The sequence below is a fragment of the Chionomys nivalis genome, chromosome 15, assembly GCF_950005125.1.
Source record: "Chionomys nivalis chromosome 15, mChiNiv1.1, whole genome shotgun sequence".
In the NCBI taxonomy this organism is placed as follows: Eukaryota; Metazoa; Chordata; class Mammalia; order Rodentia; family Cricetidae; genus Chionomys; species Chionomys nivalis.
In genome coordinates, this window is record NC_080100.1 from 41,504,576 (window position 1) to 41,526,061 (window position 21,486).

General features: G+C 33.9%; 1 protein-coding gene across 1 annotated transcript in view; it reads right to left on the reverse strand.

The window, feature by feature from the left end:
* Positions 1 to 21,486, reverse strand: part of Adamts6 (ADAM metallopeptidase with thrombospondin type 1 motif 6) — a 195,745-nt gene that overhangs the window by 119,443 nt on the left and 54,816 nt on the right. Inside the window, exons 9-10 of the mRNA XM_057789774.1 lie at positions 10,293 to 10,439; positions 1,107 to 1,248 (exon numbers count right to left, since the gene is read on the reverse strand). Of these exons, the coding sequence (XP_057645757.1) occupies positions 1,107 to 1,248; positions 10,293 to 10,439 (289 nt within the window). The remainder of the gene's footprint in view (positions 1 to 1,106; positions 1,249 to 10,292; positions 10,440 to 21,486) is intronic.

The following is a 21,486-nucleotide window of genomic DNA, read 5'->3' on the forward strand; positions in this document are numbered from 1 at the left end:
CTGACTGTGATCAATGCTTCACTGCCTTTCCTTTAGAAAAAAGCAATGTAAGAAAAGAAACTAGATCCTTTCAGAACTAAGACTTTTCAAAGAAACAGGAAAAATTAAACTTTTACATGTGGCTCTACACACCCAGATAAGCACACACAACCTTGACAGTACTGCCAAGGTCTATCAAGAATAACAGTGTATTTGTCACCCAAGAGATGTGTTCTAATTGTCTCTCGTGGCTTCATGCCCAAGAGAAGTAAATGGTAAAGTACAATGAGTATGTGGTCTAATAATACTATGATAAAACTTAATTCCTTGAATTGTCATCATTTTCTGGGGATTTAGACTATCTGAACCACAATAAGAACCAAGCCTTTAGATTTGGGTTTTAAACCTCAAATATTTTTGGCACACAGATTGACAGTTTAGAATCTTGTTATTTTATTCAACACATTCCTATATTAGAGACCTAAATATTTGTGAAATTTAAAAAGAACTTCTTAATTATTTCTAATGTGGCATTGTGTCTTCTTTTAGGCAAACATGAAGATAAAATCACAATGCCTACAATTTTTTTTTCCACAGCTATTTCCTTTTTTCTCATTATTTGGGCTAATTCACCTTGTTCCTTCTGGGTTGTTGTGTTGGAAAGTGGGCAGTGGGTAAAGCTACATGAAATGACTCAGTCCTAGCTAGAATGAATTAAGGTAAAGGCAAGAAGCCAGTGAAAAATGCCCTTTAGCACACTTATAAGAGTGCCAGGAAAAGGCAGTGGAGAAGTCTCTTAAAACTAAAGTATTTTAAAAGACAAAGTAAAATTGGCATCATGAGCTGAAGATTTAAAAAATAAATACGTGAGAAGCTACCAGAATTCTGTTTGCTTCCTTAACAAAAAAGTGTGAAATATGTTTAAATAAATACTATATAAACAATATAAACAATATCAGAAAAATCAGCATCAGGACATTATGTAAATTAATAATGCTCCAAAGGCAAACTAAGTTCATCATGATTCCACTTGAACATGTGTCGTAAGAGAACACTTATAAATGACTGAACATAAGAAAATTTTAATTAAAAAAGAATAAAAAAAAAAAAGAATAAAGACCTCTTACCCCGTATTTGCATTGGCGGGATGTTGCTCCATACTGGAAACGACATTGCTCATCGGCATCGTACACCTGACCTGGGGCCACAGCTGGATAAAGAAAGTCACGCTTGGGAGGCTCATTATCAAGGCAAGTACCACGGCCTGAACTGTTCAACATAAAGGATCAAGGAAATTAGGTATTCTGTAGACTTTTTTAGTCACAATTATGAAATGTGTTGAGATCTTTGTTTTAATAACTAGATGCATGAAAACAACACATTGTAATAATAATCATATAGCAAAATAGAGTAGCTTTATAGATACTACTGAATGAGAGCTCCAAATTCTTTTTCTCCAGCACCAAAACACAATGGGAGCATCTCCAACAACATTCTGAAACTGTCCTGTTGGCCTTTAAAATACTGGTTTAAACTAGTTCTGAAGGAATCAAAACAGAATTTCATACTACGCTAAGTATCTTGTTTGTTTTCATTGAAAATATAGCCACATCTCGTAGTAGAATTAAAAACATGAATTGTGGAAAATTAAATAAAAAAAATAATTAGCTGTAATCTTAAAGACAATTTATAGCCTTAGACGGAACAAAAGATGCTCTGGTAAGACATTGCACCAGTTAGTGGGCTGAACGGCAGCTGGGGCTAAGGTCCAAAGGTCTCACTCACACACACTAGAAATGTTTAGTCTGTCACAGATTTCATATTTCACTTAAGGTCATCAGAACTAGGAAAAGGGAATGTTCTCCTTTCTACATAATTTCTACTTTACAAAGTATGCCTTCACTAAAACATAATATTTTAATTCAGTGGAACAAATAACATAAAGGTTGCCAAACGCTAGACAGCATACCTTAAAGAGTTTTAGACTCTGCTAAATATAATTGTTCATTTTTATTTATTCAGTGTGCATAAAATATGACAGATGCTTTTTTACTTTCATTTCACATGTGAGTTAGAATTTTTAAAGAATTCCTATGCCAACACTTAAAAATTTTTTCCAACATTCCTATCCATTGTGCCAGCACTTTTGCTTTTTTCCCCAAATCTTTTCCATCCACTTTGCCAAAGGAAAATAACTTCACAAGTTGAAGTTCCTCAACTGTTATTTAGGACAGCACAATTTTTCATTTACAAACAGGGAAGAAAGAATCATATAAAACAATGAGTTTTAAATTCACCTGCAAGTATTTTATTTCTTAAAATGTAAAAGTTAACTTGTTACATAAAATGAATATCTACACAGCAGAAAATTAGCATCTTTAAAACTGAACTGTACTATTCTTAAGGTGGCCCAGACCAAAAGGATACAAGACTGCCTTCTGTGCCTTATGCTCCTCTTTGCTAATTTTTAACGACAACGATGCAGTGATAATACTGCACCGACATAGATGGGTTTGGACATTTCAATCAGCACTGCTCAAGGCTTGCACTACCCAACACTTGCTTCCTTATTGTTGTAAGTTAGGTACTGTCATGTACCTCAGCAAGCACATTTATTGTTAGATAAATTTTAAAAACAGCATTTTTGATATCATGACGTGTAAACTTTAGTTAAGTAAGATCCTAATAGTAATTTCAAAAATATATTAAATTAATGACAAAGGGGTAATATTTCATAGTACAATAAAAAATGACTATTTTGATATTATAGAATATTTATGGATGACAATTAGAGAATTAACTTCTAAATTTTCATTCCAAATGTAAGTTCCATCTTCATTTAAAATAAACCATACATATATTTATGAAAGGGATTGAGTATATAATAAAAATAAGTAAATAATAATGTAAATCAAAAGAAAAATAAAATTATATACTGAAGAATTTACATACAAGACCTTGTAGGTTATAAATATTTATTAGTAGCACAACAAAAAAGTGTAGGACATAATTACAAATATTACACACAGTGACTTTCAGAAATACAGAAACTCAAACTATCAATTTAATTAATTAATTAAAACATTAGAAGGGAATTTAAAGATAGATACACAAAAGAAGTAATTGTTCCTCAAGGTAAAACTGACTTAATTTAGGAAGAAGAAAAATGAATTATTTCATTTAATGTTCTTATTTTGAGATATAGTGACCTTCTAAATGATGATTCATATTTTTTTAAAAAAACTTTGATCAGACAAGTACTGAAAGGGCCTTCAGAGCCGGTAGAGTCAGGCATGGTTGGGACCTATGGCCAAAACTCTTGAGAGAGTTGGTCCCCAAAGTATCTTTTGTATTAGTAAATAGCTAATTAAATAGCTAGACAACACCAGTTCTCCTTATCCAGTACACTTTACAGAAGATTAAAACACCCTATGAAATAAGATACAAAAGAAAACACATGTATATTTTAAAAGTGAGCCTGTAGTTAGGAACACCATATCAACAAAGGCCTTCAGAAATGTGATGGTTGTAAATGTCCACCTCAGCAAGGCTTATCAGTCAAGTGACCTCAGGTACAGGAAGTATCTGTGCGACTGATTAAATTGTTTCTCCATCCCACATGTTCCCACTATGTATGTGTACAGATAGCACTGTACACAATCACCCCTGGCAACACGTCAAAGCTTTGATGAATGTATTTGAGGAATGGGACCATTTTCATCATTTAATTCTTAACTAGCGTTAAGTCTTAACATAGTAAATGTTTAGTTGCATATGTTAGTAAAATTTGTCTACCACTTTCCAGGTGTCTTTCCTGCTACTTTCAATTATTTAAAATTTATAGAGCATCATTATATTCTTATTCTTATTAGTTTTCTGATTGTTGTTTGTTTTGAAACAGGGTTTTTCTTTGTAACCACTTTAGTTCTCTTGGAACTCACTCTGTAAACCAAGCTGACCTTGAACTCAACTCATAGAGATCTACTAGCCTCTGCTTCCCAAGTGCTGGGATTAAAGGCATGCACCACCGTCAACCAGCTGAGCACATTCTTAAGAAGAACAGTAATTTAAGACATTTTCATATTTCTAAGCTATAAACTACCATTCTGAAATAGTACAGATATAGACACAGAAGACAAAGAACACAGATCTGTGGGATGTGGATTTAACTCTATCTGAAGAGGTTCTCTCTCTCTCTCCTCTGTTTTCTGTCCCTCATGTGTGTTTAACCAAAGAATTTCTGAGAAGTCAATTCTAGTAAATTTTTTCCTATGAGTAACTGCTCTTCTGATTTTTAAATGTTCATGAGGTAATGTCTGATTTTTGATCTTACACTAGTAACTTCTCTCTCTAACCCCTCCAACCCCCGTGGTATATGCATTTGTGAAAATGTGTGTAAGGGTGCACTCACCCCTACAGTTGTGTGGAATCCAGAAGTTAGTTTCAGAATGTCTTCCTTAATTATCTCCATCTCATTTTTGAGACAGTCTCTTACTGAACCAGGACCTGTTTTAGTTAGACTGGTTGACCAGTAAACCTCAGGATTCAGCTAGCCACACACTTCCACATACATACTCTGGGCCTACAGATATATTTCACTGTACCTGACCTTTGGCATGGGTTCTGAGAGCCAAATTTAGGTAGTCATGCTTATATATCAAACACTGGATCCACTAAGACAATGGTTCTAAACTTTACTAATGATACAACCCTTTAATACAGTACCTCATGTCATGGAGAAACCCCAATCATAAAATTAGTTTCAATCCTACTTCATGACTATAATTTTGCTACTGTTATTGATTATGATGAAAATATCGGATATGTAGAATATCTGTAATTAACTCCTATGAAAGGGTTGTTCAACCCCGAAGGGTTGAAAAACACTACACTAAGCCATCTATCAAAGCCTATATTAATAATTTTTAATATTATTTGTAAGTTATCATACAAATTAATGGTTTTCATTGTAGTTTCTTCTTACATCATCATAATTTGCTTTTACTCACTTTTTCTACTAAAATCCTTCACCCTCATTCTCTCTTGCTGATCTCCTATATTCCTCCCAAAAATAGAATTTGGAACAATAATGTCTTTATTTTTATTCTGTCTGTCTGTGACAAAGTCTCTTTATGTAGATCAAGGTAGCCTTGATTGTCCTGTCTTAGTCATCTGAGTATTGGGCATATAGGAATGTGCTACCAGCCCAGCTCTCTGTTCTCCTCTCAATAGTTTCACTTCTTCATACACATATGTTTATTTTAGAACTCCTGCTTAAAACAAGTTAAAATATTCCATTTAAGATTGGGTCACATAATTCTTACGTTCATATATCAATATATCTGGTATTTCTAATTTCTTTTTATAAAAAAATGTTACATAGTCTTACCATAATGTTCTTATAACAAAACAAAACAAAAGCTATGGAAAGTTCTAGTTTAATATTTAATATAGAATTTAGTTAACTGAGAAGCAGTAACCCTTACTATACCAAGCCTAGTGTAATCCATGATAGTATCAAAATAACAAAAGAAGTGATAAATCCATAGACATTTTCTGGAATTTTCTCATTAGCAGCATTTATTAAGATAAATCATGTATGCCTTGAGTGCCACATGAAAATTTTTTCATAAAGAAAACTTAACCTTTACTTATTAATAAACTAAATATACAGAACTATTAGTCTTCATCTATAAGAGGCTATAACTTTTAATCTATTTGTCCAATGTAAAACTAGACGCATAAAATTAGGTCTATAATTACTTTTTCAGCAGTTTATATTTCCCAACAAAAATACCAACCCTAGTTAATGTGTTATAAATATAGATAATTATTAAATTCATAATCTGCACTTTTATTTAACCTCCCAAGATAAGGTAAAATACGTATCAGTTTAAAAATACATATCTGTGTTGATTATGAAAAATTCATAGTAAATCAAAATATATTTATATTTCTAAAACTCTTTGCATTGTAATGGGAAAGTCATTTTATGTACCCCACTTCTAATTTAGTGAACCTTTATTCACAGATTCCCAAAGTCAACCTTGAAAACAAAATCATGAGCCAAATTTCAGTCTCCTACTAAAATTTATAGATCTTTATAAAATATGTCCTCCTGGCTTTCTTTTCAGAACACATGAGGATGTATTACCAACTGAGATTTAAAATTTATCCTTACCAAAACAGATTATTAAGATGGAGCTTTAGTCTAGTCAGTGGCCCAGTCTGAAAGGACATCTACCTAAGTTGTACACACCTTATAATGCCTTAACAATGGAAGTGTAATTTAAGGCCAGCTGTTTTTTTCACAAAGGTATGCTGATACGTATGAATTAAGTATGAACTAGGTTGATATCAACATTTACATCAAGTCAAATGTCTTCTATCCACTATCTTCTCATGAGTAGCTTTATTATTTTTTATGAAACTAACCATGTTTGAACCAAACATAACAATGTAATGACATAATCAGGTAAGGACAAAGTAATCTAAAATCAAATCTCTTTTTCCTGTCACTCACTCTACGATATGAATGTACGACTTGAGGCTTCAAATATACAAATCTTGTGCTGTTAATGGTTGACTCAATACCCACACCACACAAAATGACAACTTATCAAAGAAACTCATGTTTAGAGCAAGAGTTTTAAAGTGTGTCACATATACTGACTGACACACTGTTCTGCCGGGTTGTTTTGGATACTACAATTTGGGGGAGGGTGAGGAGAGGCTGCACCTAAGAAGATGTTTTCCATTTAATAGAGTGAAGTTAAGCTTCAAGAGCAATTTCGAGATAGCAAATATGAGTGCTTTGGCCATCTTGTCCATCATACATTACTTCTCTCAACCCTCTTCCTAGTTCCCCTCCAGTCGTAACAATGCCACTCAGTGCATTTATTCAACTTCCACCCATGTGTGAAATGGATTCTGTATATAACTTGAAATGGCACGCAGTTGTGCTACAGCTCCTGGAGAGTTCGAGCATTTTGACAAACTTTAAATAGGGTAAAAGATGACTCACAAGGCCCCGTATCTTTTAGAAATAATATGAAATTGCTCTGAACTACTTCTAAGTGATCAGGAATGAACGGAAAAGCTATCTGCTTTTCACTGCCTGGTAAACTAGCCCATAGTCAATGAGTTAAGCCTTCATACCAGGTTCATCTTTTATATTTTCTAAATAAGTAAATAAGTGAGTCCCGCAGGCAGATAGGAAAGACACTACCTGCAAAGCCGTCTTCGGAAAACATCAGAAGCTGGCATAACACGTCCATTTTAACGGAAATGGGTTCTTTATTATTTAATCAGGACGGCTTCTGGGCGATTCATGAACCACTTATTGAATCACCGAGTTTAAGAAATCTGAAAAAAAATATTGGGAGTTGGTAAACACCATCTCCTGATTGATCAATAGCACCTAGTGTTGCAGAATGACAGGAGAGACTGTATTCTAGTGGCTTTTATGGCCATGTCTTTGGTTTTCTTTTTCCAGTTAAACAGTGAATAATGGATCTCTATAAATCAGAAAGCTCATTGATAAGTCACGGATCATCCTTGTTCTATACAGTCTCTAAGTAGAGGACGGTATGCATTTGCTGATTGAGTGGCAGTTCTTTAGAAATTACTTCTTGCAAGGTTTCTTTTTCTTGAAAAGAAAAGCTAAAATGAAGTGCTATGACCCTTTTTGAGCCAACTACAAATTATAGACGTAAACTCAAACCTTTATCAAAATGCCTCTGGATTTAATTATAAATATAAATACAAATATAGACATATCACTCATAGCTGTTAAAGCAATTAAGCCAATTGCACAGAAAATGGGGCAAATAAATCTTTTATATTAGTATTTTACCTTTGTGATCCAGTGAACTGATCTTTTTAATGAAGCTTATGTTTAAAATCTTTTGTGGCTTGAACAAATTATAATAAGATTTATTTATTTAGTTTATTATTAGAGGAGATCTAAGTTTTCTCCCAAACCTTTTTTTTTAATTAAACACTTAACATTTATCCATTTACTAGTGGTTTTAACTACAGGCATTTCCATGAGAATACACAAAAGAACACTTTTTATAAAATACAGGATAAATAAGCCCATTAGAATCCTATCAACACTTATTTTGCTTATATATAAAAATAGAGTAAAGCAATGAAGAGTAAATAATGTCTTCTGATTAAACACTTTCATGAATTCACTGGACTGCTATAATGCAAGGATTAGTAGCTCGAGACCCTCACCAAACCAGTGGTCAGCTCTTTGTATTTTAGCAGCAATCTATATAGTGCCTTTATAGTGTTTTAACAGCCATAATACAGCTCCAACTACACAAGACCTGGCAGGAGCTCAAAAGTAGTCCATCCATCTATGCTTCTGTATGTTTTTAGTACATAAAAGAACACACACAATTTATTCCATGTGTAAGGCACAGGAAAATTAGGCCGTGGTCCTTGTGTTTAGTATACAGGGCCAGTACTTGCTAATGAGCTGTATAACCAATGGACAGAAATAGAATACAGAGGAGAAAAATTGTATTTTTAAAACTCAGGAGAAGGACTGCCATTGAAATTACACAAAAATACTGAGCACGTTACACAATTTGTAATTATGATGATAGAGAGTAAGATTTTATTCTGAAAACAAAAGTCAAGACAAGAGAGAAATTTCAGATCTGGTCAAGTTCCCACAAAGAGGAGAATGTCAATACTGTTTACAATTTATGTAAATGAGCTCAACAGAAACCACTTTTAAATGGTATTTTCAGTGCTCACTATTTTTTTTTGTTTGTTTGTTTTTGTTTTTTCGAGACAGGGTTACTCTGTGGTTTTGGAGCCTGTCCTGGAACTAGCTCTTGTAGACCAGGCTGGTCTCGAACTCACAGAGATCCGCCTGCCTCTGCCTCCCTAGTGCTGGGATTAAAGGCGTGCGCCACCACCGCCCAGCTCAGTGGTCACTATTAAAAATTACCAAAGATATCAAACAAATTACTGTCTTTTTAAAGCACTTCACCCAATCTGACAGTAGACAAGTATAATATTATAATGACTTCTTACTAAGATTAAACATTTTTAGTTAAAAAATAAATTAAAAAAATTTAGTTCACAATATGGTTATTCAGAACAACTTTTTGAAATGAATTCCCAATGAATGATTGTACCAATAAATTTTTTTAATTTTATTTTCAACATTCATCTTATGATTATTACGTCCAAATCTGTGCCGGGTAATTTTAACTTTCTTTTCTACATAAATATAAGTTTTTAGACTCTATGACCTGGCTACTAATAGTAAAGGAAAATTTTAAGGCATAATTTTATCCTATATAAACTATCTGAATTTAAAACTTTTATAATACAATTATGTTAATATGAAGTATAATATACGCTGCTTTCTAAAAACAATGTCCATTTTGTATTTAATCTCATCCCCCAAGTGAAAATGTAGCAAGCACCAAACAGCTAAAGTAACAGTACAGTAATAAAGTATTAAAACCTTGATGTTACTTAAAATATGAATGTTTATGATTTTAATGAATATCAATTAATTTATATATTATAGCATTGAACATTATGATATACAAAATATCTAATGATAAAAGCATTATTATTTAAACTCATTAAAAAACTCATAACCTTTTAAGATTAAAAAATAAACTAACATGCTGGGCCACATGGGAAACAACTCTCAAGTCTCCTGAGTCCTAAAGTCAATATGAGTGCCTATATGAGTGACGTGAGAAAAAAAAATCTCTTTTTCTAAACACAGTTATACATTTGCTCACTCATATTTATAAATGTGCAGAATCACAGTTTTAGGATTTACATCATTAACCATGATGAAGCTTCCCCAAGTGCTGAAAAGATGGATACTAAATCCTTCCTCAAAATGTTCTCTCCTGATGTTTAGTTTGGTTGTTGCTTTTATTTGTTGCTATTAGATACTTTGACACTCCTAAAGAATTCAGTTCTTTCACCCACATCAAGAAATACTGAATTACTGAATTAAAGTTTGGTTTATTCTCTACTAAATAATACGAATGTAAATTCTTTCTGAAATGCTTCCCATTTACTGAAAACTTCTAATCACTCGTTACATCAATCACACTTATATTTTCATTCCACTTCTAGTTTATTCACTGTTTGTGTAAGACCTGGAAAATGTGCCATATGATTTATTAAAGCAAGTGGGAGAGGCCTGAATGTAAGTGGGCCCAATAAAATTACTCATACAAAATTTGAAGCACTGTGCATTAGGCTTCCAGCAATGAGTTACTTCTAGAGCAATTTATCATTACTCTCCAGAGATTACTTACTCTAGAAAGCTGGTGATATAGTCGCGGCTGCAGGCAGACCAGGAAAAGGGGTTGGTATTTGCAGTAATATGAGCTGCCATAAGTTTTGCTGCTTCATGACCTTTCGTTCCACAAGAATTTCCAATTCCATCATGGTTCATACCAAAACTGTTTTAATGAGGAGGAAACAGAGGAGACATAAAAGAATGAAATAAGAAAAAATAAAACAACTAGCTTGCCTCAATCCTTTATTTCCTTATTGGGTCATTTATTAGTTACATCAGGCTTTGATCAAGATAGACCTTACTCTAAAGTAAGGTAGGATTAATGTTCGAGAGACAAAGGATAATTCAATGATACAATATTTGCCTAAATCTCTTTGCATTTATCATATTTCACATGTTATCAATATCGCATGACGCAATCACTCCTTGAGCAGAAAAGTGAATGTTAATTGACACTTCACAGATGAGAAAACTAAAATTTGGCAAGATAAATGACCACTAAAAATCATATTATTTTTTTACAAAAGTACACATTTACATGTGTTAGTAATGTTCATTCTACTGTCTTCAATACAAAAGGGAATTACAGAAAATGACAAAGTTTCATTGAGGTATAGGTGACAACCAGTCACAGAAGCCCCTTTTCTTTTGAGCATTGATAAAGGAGAATGCAATACACAACTTACATTCCTGTGTATTTTAAACACCCTCTGAGAACCCTAACATATTTAAGGATTACAGCTTTTCAGTGCACGGCCTCCATTTCTCAAAGCTTTCCTCTCCTTGCCATTTCTTTTTCTTGCCTAAAGTCTTAGTGAACTCAAAATAAAGTTTAATAAAAAAAACCTGATGATATGATCACTACATAACTATACTTTTTTAAGATAAGAGACAGATTAGGTTGAATATTGATTCAAAAATATTTATATTTCCAGTATTACATTCTAATAAATGTACCATGGTAGAAAATTACCTTAAGCACAAAACAGGTAGGAAGAGTTGCTTAAGGGACAGCTAGCTAGTCTGAACAAATAAATACAGGTGATTAACAAATGTAAAATATCAACATGTGTACTCTTGACAGTGGAGACACATGATTTTCACCTTAGACGTGAGATAAGATTATATGTTTAGAAAGAAGATGGAATGACTGTCAAAAGTACATCATGAATGAGATAAAGGAAAGTATGTTCTATGCATGCATATGGAATTAGAAGGGAGGGGTCAGCAATTAATGTGCAGGAAGTAACATAAACAAAGAGAAAAATATAGGACAGTATCCAAAGTCCTAAAATGAAGCAAATAACCTTCCTCAAACACTAACATTTAGCATTCTAATATGACAACACATTGGAGACAACCTCCTTGAATGATCTTCTAGGAATATGAAGGCAGAGTTCAAGATGAATTAGACACAACTGGATCAACACAATCTACTAGAAATAGTTTACATGTGAAATTCAAGAAAATGTAATATTCCTTCTGTGTAAAGCTGATAAAGCTATATTAACCCTACTATGCCTCTTTTCACATATGATGGAGTTAAAAAGTGACTTTCTCTTAGCTGAAATCTTATACCTACCCATGTCATGTGGGTAGGCACAGATAGCTTTAAGGAAACCAATACTGAGAGCCTCAATTGCCCTATGTACGCTTTTCTATAAATAAAATGAAAGTTTCTAATTTTAAAGTCATATTTCCTCATCTTACAAAAGAAAGACATATCTTCTATACAGTCATAATACAATACTACCTTGCATTGGAGTACGTGAGCATGAGTGTCAAGAAAACAGACAAAGGGGACATTAGGTGTTGAAACTAGAAGAGAATTTGTTTGATGTAACCCTTGACACCCAGGTCAGTACTTAAACCTCTTTCAAAGTAGGGATTCCACTTGTCTAAAAATGTGTTACTATCTGTATAGGCAATCCAGCCTGCATTAAAACCAGTAGGGACCACCACAAGAAAACCAGAGACATAAAAACTCTAGGTCCTTGGCCTGTTACCTGCAAACAGATTAGGCACAAACTAGAATGTTTACATCCTAGGAGCTGCTTCAGAGTAAACCAAGCCAGAACCTCTGTGGTTTAAGAGAGCTACATAAGTGACAACACAAGGGATGGGAGACACTTAGAAAGCCCTCTGCTTTTACTTGCTCTTCATTAACCTGGAAATCACTAACTTCGGAGGTAACACAGCAGAGCAATATACTATTATTAGTTTCTGCCTAGTTTTGAAAATGCATCTGAATATGGATTATAACTGTTTCCTGAGTCACTTTGCAGAAACATGACATCTATTTTTGCTAAAATAAATAAATAAATAAATGTTGCCTTTTGTTTTATTTTGTTTCTTGAGAGAGGCTTTCTCTCTAGTTGGCCTCACACAAATCCTCCCACTTCTGTCTTCCAAAAGATGGGATTACAAGGGTAGCTGTTCATATTTTAACACATGTACACTACCTACTGACAACTCTATCTCCTACCTTCCTTCCACTCTCTACCCTCCCCTCCCCACAGAAATCTCTATCAAGTTCACATCTGTTCATAAAACTTTGCCTAATAATTGAAACTTATGCTATTTGATAGATAACTAAAATAGGATTTGTAGACTTGTCACCACGGTGTCACACCATGGCTGCTCATTTTGTTGCCTCCAGCTTTGTGGCACACTATTCATCTCTTCATATGAACATGGTAAATATTTAATAAAAGATTTGTCACACACAAAAAAGAATGAAAAGAAAAAAGAAAGAAAGAAAAGATTTGTTCAAGTCAATAACAGAAGGCTAACTGCTTTGCCTATCCACTCACTGGAATGATTATCTTCTATGATACCTTTGAACTTTTTAGGAACTCAAGTACTTAAAGTCCCTCTTGCTTAGGGTTAAGACATTCATGTAAGATGATAATGCCAGATATTATAAATCAGTAGTTTCTAAATCATGTTAATGACCCCTTAGCCCAACAAGTACAAGGTCATGATGTTTGCACACAGAAGAGCATATTTGGAAACTGTCCATGCAATTACAAAACTTTTAATTTACTGAAGAAATTAATAAAAGCTGTCTGGTTGTGCCTGGTCAGTCCTGGACATTTTGGCTTAAGTTGGTTGGCTCAAAATGAGGTTTTAATCAAAAAACCTTGTCTGTCTTGTTCATATGACTTAGTCTCATTTCTTTCATTTCTATGCCAGAAGAAGTCAACATCATTATCACCATTATGTTCCATGTTCTAGGGCAAAAACTTATAGCTATCCACAGAACTCCCAAATGAGCAATTTTTAAATGAATATTTACTTAAGTTCTATTATAGTTTTATTCATGGTTAGTGAATGTGTGCATAATATGTGTGCATAAACAGGCCATTGCACATGCATGTTCAAAAGGTGAGAAGAAGACCACATTGTGAAGCTGGTTTTCTCCTTGAACCTTTACCGGGGTTCCAGGCTTGCACAAGCTCCTTTACTGCCAAACCATTCAGTACCCTTTACCTAAATAAATATGATAAACTTAGCTAGCAAAAATCTTGTAATATAAACTGAATATAATGTGCTTAATTAGTTATCAAAGTTTGCTTTAATCACACCCCTATTGATGATTCAGGAGAAAATGTTGAAAACCACACAAACTCATGTTCTCTTTTGCACAGCAACCACCCCAATCCACAAGCAACATTATTATGTGCAATTATATTTATTCATTACATTTTTTTATGTATTGGGAGATACACATGGAGGTCAGAAGACAATGTGCGTGAATTTGTTCTATCCTGGTTCCCTGCCGGTCCCCAGAACCAAACCTATCAGGCTTGGCAGCAAAGTCCTTTAACCACTGAACTGTCTCATAGCTCCCCCCCCAGGAGGCAAGATTTTAAGAACTACAACTGGCCCTTGAGAGATGAGGAAAAGAAATTATTCAGTCTCACTTTATCATGTGCCCCAATTGAAAGATATTATCACTTCTTTGTGACACAGCTCTTTCAAAATGACTTGGCTCTAGTCATTCCCACTTACTAAACCTCAGCCAAAGTGCTATATCTTATATTACAGGAGAAGAAGTCTTCACTTAGTGCATGGGGAGTCATTCAGGAGTTGTGCAAATTAAGAGTTACTACATACACCATCAAGATTTTATTTGTTTGTTTGTTTGAGACAGGGTTTCTCTGTGTTGCCCTTCTGTCCTGGAATTCTCACTGTAAATCTGGTTGGCCTCAAACTCACAGAGATCTGCCTACCTCTGCCTCCTGAATGCTGGGATTGAAAGCGTGTGCCACCACTGCCCAGCACATCATCTAGATTTTTAAGAAGTAAAAAGACCTTGAATTTATCTATTATAAGACTACAGTATTTAAAGCAATATGACAAGGGCAAAGAGAAACTTTAAAAATGATAGTACAAGTCCCAAAACAGAGCTGGAAAGATGGTTTAATGAGTAAAAGTAATTGCTAGACAAGCATGGCAACCTGAGTTCAAACACTTGGAACTAACTCATGTAAAAAGTCAGGTATGGCTATGCACCTATAACTTTGGAATCTGAATAGCAGATGCATGCACTAGCATGTACTGTACATATACGCATGTATTCACATGTGCATACACATAAACACAATACACACACAGAAAGAGAAAAGGATTATACTAAAACACAGAGTAAAACATTTTTAATGGGAGCATCTAATAGGAACTTAAATAGAGAACAATTGTTCTACAACTAAGAAATTGATTTTCCTCTTAGATAAATACACAAGATGGCAAAATTGACTTTGTAGACTGATTTATGTTTAAATATTTGAAGCCAATTTTTGGGTCACCTCATGACCATGAAACAAAAGAAAGCAACTGTAAGACCTGCTACTATTTTCAGGAATGGCCCTCACAACCTTATTAAGTTTATTTCACAGACTAAATTAATAGTATATGATAATATTTTCAGAACTAGCAATTAAGTGTTTTAAATTCTCAACAGAAATTTAAATTTATTGAAGAAGTTCCAAATGAAATTAGTGTTATAAAAATGTTCTATAGGTTCTAATTTTGTTTTATATTTAAATTTTCAAATTGTATATTCTTATTCTTATTTATAAACACATGCCATGAGTACTACATACACCTAGCTAAACAATTTTGTTCTCCATTTTGACTTCTGAATGCGAGTGGCTTAAAGGAATATGTTTTTGAAATGACTGACAAAGAGTCAGTCAGAAGGAAGGAAGAGAGAAATTAATAAAAAAATTGTGTTACTCAAAGGTAGGGTCTTTATCATTACAGTATCCACAAAACATCATATCTAACTCAATAAAACTCTAAAATCATGTGCTCAATAAATTTCAAATCAATAAACTTTACGAGTGACAGATTAACTATTGATTAAATGTCAGTCATAAGAGAAGGAATTGGAGACTGTGCACGTCTCCCTTAAAAGTTAACAGTGTTCCCTGGGCCTTGGGTGTGGGAGTATTTTGTAGATGTGCCCGCAGGGACTGGGCTCCACAACTTTGCATTTTGATTGACTGTGGATTTCTGTAGTGATCTCTGTCTGTTGCAAAGAGAAGCTTCCTTAATGAGCCAAAATGCACAGAGAAAAGCTCAGGAGGCCTCAACTTTACACAAAGAACCACAGGCAACTGAGTAGAGGTATGAGTAGGTATGACCTCCCCAGAGAAGAGGATACCAATTGGTTGTCCAGTGCCAAATGGTCAGCCCTGAAAACAGACATACAAGTTACAATATATGGACTGAACAGGCTATATTTAGAAACATATATGAATACATGAACACATATATGCATGCACTAACAGTTAATTAAATGTCTATAGAGTGTTGAGGACATCCTTCTAATTTCAGCCACTAAAGAAAAAAGTAAGTAAATGATATTATTTAGTTATTCAAAAGAATCTAACAAGATCAAAGCATTGTTTTCTAAAGTTATTTAATACATAAAATTGGTTTTCAATATGTAAATATTTTTAACAAGCATAAGGACTTACACCTATAATCTCAGAATTTGTGATGCTAAGCAAGAGAATTATGGAGAGTTTGAGTCTCTCCTGGACTATATAGTGCATTCCAGGCCAACCTTGGCTATACAGTGTTAAGACAGGAAGAAAGGAAGGAAAGGACGAAGGGAGGGAGGAAAAGAAGGAGGGAGGGAAAAGAAAGAGGCAACCTTTAAATGATATATTCTAAATTGTTGCAACTATAAAATATCAAAGTTAAGCATTCCCATTGTAAAAGAGAAAATTAAAGAAAATAATATAGAATTATTTTAAATAATTTTAAATTATTCAATTATTTATATCTTTATTCATGACTGATTTTTGCCATGAAACACTTATTATAATAAAGCATAATTAGAATTTATGGAGAGGTACTCAGTCTTCTATACCCTGCAAATGTTTTTAGTGATAGTAGCTGCTCAATGAGATAGTAATTACAATTTGCTCATGTGTTCTTTTTAAACAGGCTTTGGGATTTCAATCTATGTTATATATACAATTTACTAAAACAAATATCAAGATAGTGAACCTATATAGGAAGATATTCAGTAAGGGTAGTACCTAACAGAATTTAGTGCCCAAAATATTTCCAAATATGCACAAACAATGTTAGTATAAGTATTCTAAGCTGAGGCTTAGATCTCCACAAGTTGATGGAATCACTGTAATCTATTCACATTTATTCTTCCACAATTAGCAAGTTTATTAAGATAAGTCAGGTAAGCTTGAGTGGTGTACGTGTGCTTAATCTAACAACTGCAAAGACAGGGAACGTAGGTACAACAATGCAACTGTTTCCATTATAATCTATCTCCCTTAGTCCATGAGAAGTTACTCATTTGGTTCATGCCAGTTGAAATTGTCAGTCTCTTAGCATGATGTTATCTATATGAAAATTCATTTATTTCTTTTACCGGGACAATGAAGGAGATAATTTAATAAACTTTCTAAAGCTGATAATGAGATTCAACTTTACAAGGCTTATTTCTGGAGTACACATACATACATAAACACACACAATTATTCTGAAATCTCAGATCCCGAATAAAATAATCATCAGATTGATCTTGATTATCTTTTGTCATTAGTACCTAAAATAGCAAACCCTTAATTATGAAACAATTCACTATATCTTTTCTAAGGAATACCCTCATACCAGCATTATTGTTTTAGCCATTATGGGGGGTTATTTACAAATAAGCATAATTATGGAACTGTAGATGCATATTTTATGCATAATTATGAGTACATATTATGTGGACATATGTGTGTAGAGAAATATATAAGCATATAATTTCAGTATCTTACTGGTCATAACCAAAACTGAGTTGCTCCAAGTTTGGCAAGAGATCCTTTCTCAAAATATGAGGAGGCCAATAATAGAGGAAGACACTCAATACTGACTTCAGACCTTCCTGTTTTCTGCACAGGAAACTCACACACACAGAGATACAGACCCAAGTATAAGTCACACACACAACTTTAAAAATCAAGTTAAAAATCCACTCCATTGCATTAGTGAGTTGTTACACCTAAAATCATCATAGGGTTTGTTCTTTCTGTGTGAAAAGTCAGCAACACACAGCATTAGAGAGGACAGTTTAAAAACTGTCATTTTCTTGCTTTATCTTTTAGCTTTACTAAAGACAAATATAAGACATTTTAGTTCAAAAATACTTTGATATGCATCTCTAAAAATACAGAATACATTTTTACCTCTTTTAATATTATTTTTGTACAATTAGAAACATTGGAAATTATTTGTAATACAAGGGATGTCTGATTGGAATCTTGCCATGCTGTTGACATCATAATTTTTCTCAACTTCTAAAAGTATGAAAACCACACAATTAATTAAACAGTCTTTCAAAAAATATATCTTCCTTTGAGGTTATCAAGTGCCTTTGATTTGTAACTTACATTGAAGCTAGACATAGCATAGCATAAAGTCCATCATTACATTTGACAAGAAAACTAATTTCTAGTTTTCCACAAAAGTATAGAAATACATATTTAAAGGGGAATGGAGAGGAGGAAAGGGCTCAGTCTGAAAACTGCTTGTTGCATAAACATTTAAAGCCAAATTCAGTCTCTAAGGATCCTACATTGTTAACACACGTGCAAGCCTAGCTTTGGGAAGTAGATACCTGAAACTCAGTAGCCAGTTGGCCTAGCCTACAGGGCCAGAAGAGACTTTGCCTCAAAAAGAAAGTAGGCAGTACTTGTGGAATGACATCCAAGTGTGTATGGACCTCCACATTCATGAGTGCATGTACATGCATGCAACGTGCAAACAAACACACACACACACATACACACAGGCACAAGTACACATGAATTCAGAAAGAGATGGAGAGTTGCTAGTGAAGATATAGCCAAATAAAAACGTTATCAAACAAACACCCATTTAAAATGGATATTATATCTATAAAAATACAAATTGGGCACAAAACGCATTCTCAACAAATCTTTGAAAAGTAGAAAATTATTCACACATTCTAGTCATTCAGTAAGAGGTCTTCTTAATAATTAATGATCAAAGATTCTCACTGTAAAGAATCTACATGTATCACCCTATGGCTTAAAACTCATTGCATTAAATGATAAAATTCACATGGCAGCACACACTGTCAGCTGGGAGGCAAAGGCACAGCACACTCAGGTTGGAAAATACACCTGATGCATTCTGAGAGCTGCCACTTTATTTCGGAAGGAAGTGCTCTAATCAGTTTCTTGTTCCCTTTGAGGGATTTTTTTACAAAGTGTTAGGGATCAAATATGGAATCAAAAGCCTTTTGTATGCTTGTCATTTCTCTACCACTAAGCTATCTCTCCAGACTGAGTTTATTTTAATGATAGCATGACTTCTACAAGAGTAGATTTGCTGAGTTACTGAAAGCTAAGCACTGTAATCTTAGGAGTAAGTAAAGGGATCTTCATGAAACAAAATTTCCCTGAAAAAGTAATAATCCAACTAATACACACATTAAATGGTGACAGGTAAAGGTGTCTTCTTCTCAGTCCAGAGAAAGAGAGAAGAAATGACAGCAACATAATAATCATCTGGGCATGAGAAAACAGATAGTTGTTTGTTTGGGTTTTGTTCTGTTCTTCCAGTCAAATGACATATTTGAATGAACGTATTTTATCTCTCAATCTTAAGGATTTTGTGAGCTTTCCATACTCCATCAAAAACACACTTTCAAACAAGAATTAAGTGTTAAAGAACATTATTCCAAGGTAAGTGAGAATAGTCTACAGTTTCACAATTATTCTACATAAAGTATAGGACTTTTTAAAGGTACTAAAACAAAATCCAAACAAACAAATACAATCTAGAAAGCTTGAGAGGTAGTGAAATGTTAATAAATGATAGGAAGGAAGATAAATCTTTACCTGAGCTATTTAAACTTAAAAGGGGGGCATAGAGAGATGACAAGCAATAAAGAGCATTTGTTCTAGCATAGGACCAGGGTTTGCTTCCTAGCACCAACATAATGGCTCACAACCATCTGAAATTGCAGTTCCAGGGGATCCAATGGCCTCTTCTGACATCCACTGACAGTATATACACACATAATACACACACATATATGCAGGTCAAAACAGTCAGATACAATAAAAAAAGAATTGAAAACAACAAAAACAAGATAAATACAAAAAGGAGTGAAAGCGCAAGTGTTGGCACTGACATAGGCGAACTGGTGACTGCATGAGATGACAGCACATTTATAAAATATTATTCATCCGTTACTTGGTATCTATCTTTTAACATTAGTGACTCTAGCAGAGCCTACTCAATTTGGTATGGAGACAGACATGGTGGTATACACTTTATTTAGGAGCAGAGGCAGGCAGATCTCTGAGTTCCAGGCTAGCCAAACCTGAATTTTAAGACTCTTGTCTTAAAACAAAACCAACCAACCAACCAAAAAAACAAACAAAAATTTGTTAGGTTGCATAAGACAATGACCGTCACTAATGAGCCAGATTTTTGAGTGAGTTAAAGATGAACTGCCTGGTTAGAAGTACTTTTTCCTTTGTTCTCTGCTTTTCGTTGCAATGGAAACTGGAATACCAATATTTTTTAAGACCTCATTAAAAGCATAGCAGTGACAATTTCTGTCTGAATCCAGTCAGGATTAAAACTTGATAGTTACTTGAATTTATAACCAAATCAACTCCAGTTTTAAAAAAAGCTAGTAAGACAACAAAATGACTCAAATTTAATAAGAACTTAATTTTAACAGAAAGAGAATGAGAGGATGGGAGGAAAGGAGAGAGAGAGGAAAGAACTTAGGAATGAAGGAAGGAAAGAAGGGAGAAAGAATCCTGAACTATGGGTTTTCCTCAAGAATTACCTCTGGAGCACAAATACTGATTTTTATTGTTGTTCATTTTTAATCCATTTCACCATTTTAAAAAAGTAGATGATTGATTAAAAATTAATTACTTAAAAACTCATATAAACATGAGTTTTAAACAAACTGTTGTCTCAACTAAAACTACTTATTTTTTATTTTTTCTCCTCACTTTTTTAAATTTTACTTTTTAAAAAAGAAAACAAACCATCTTTTTTTCATTTTACATGCCGATCCTAGTTACCACTCCCTCCCCTCCTCCCATTCCCTCTACTTTCCCCTTCCCCACACCCCCATCCACTCCGCAGAGAGGGCAAGGCACATCTTCAACAAATGATGCAGGCATAACTGGATGACAACATGTATAAGAATGCAAATAGATCCATATCTATTCCCACGCACAAAACTCAAGTCCAAATAGATTAAGGACCTCAATATAAATCCAACCACACTGAACCTGATAGCCTTCAATGCATGGGCACAGGAAACCACTTCCTAAATATAACACCAGTAGCACAGACACTGAAAGCAACAATAAATAAATTGGACCTCCTGAAACTGAGAAGCTTTTGTAAAGCAAGAACACAGTCAATAAGACAAAAAGGCAGTCTACGAATAGGAAAAGATCTTCACCAACCACACATTAGAGGAGTGCTAACAAAAATATATAATGAACTCAAGAAATTAGACATTAAAATTCCAAATAATACAATTAAAAATGGGGTCCAAATCTAAACAGAAAATTCTCAACAGAAGAATCTCAAGCGGTTGAAATGTTCAACATCCTTAGCCATCAGGAAAACGCAAATCAAAATAACTCTGAGATACCATCTCACACCAGTAAGAATGGCTA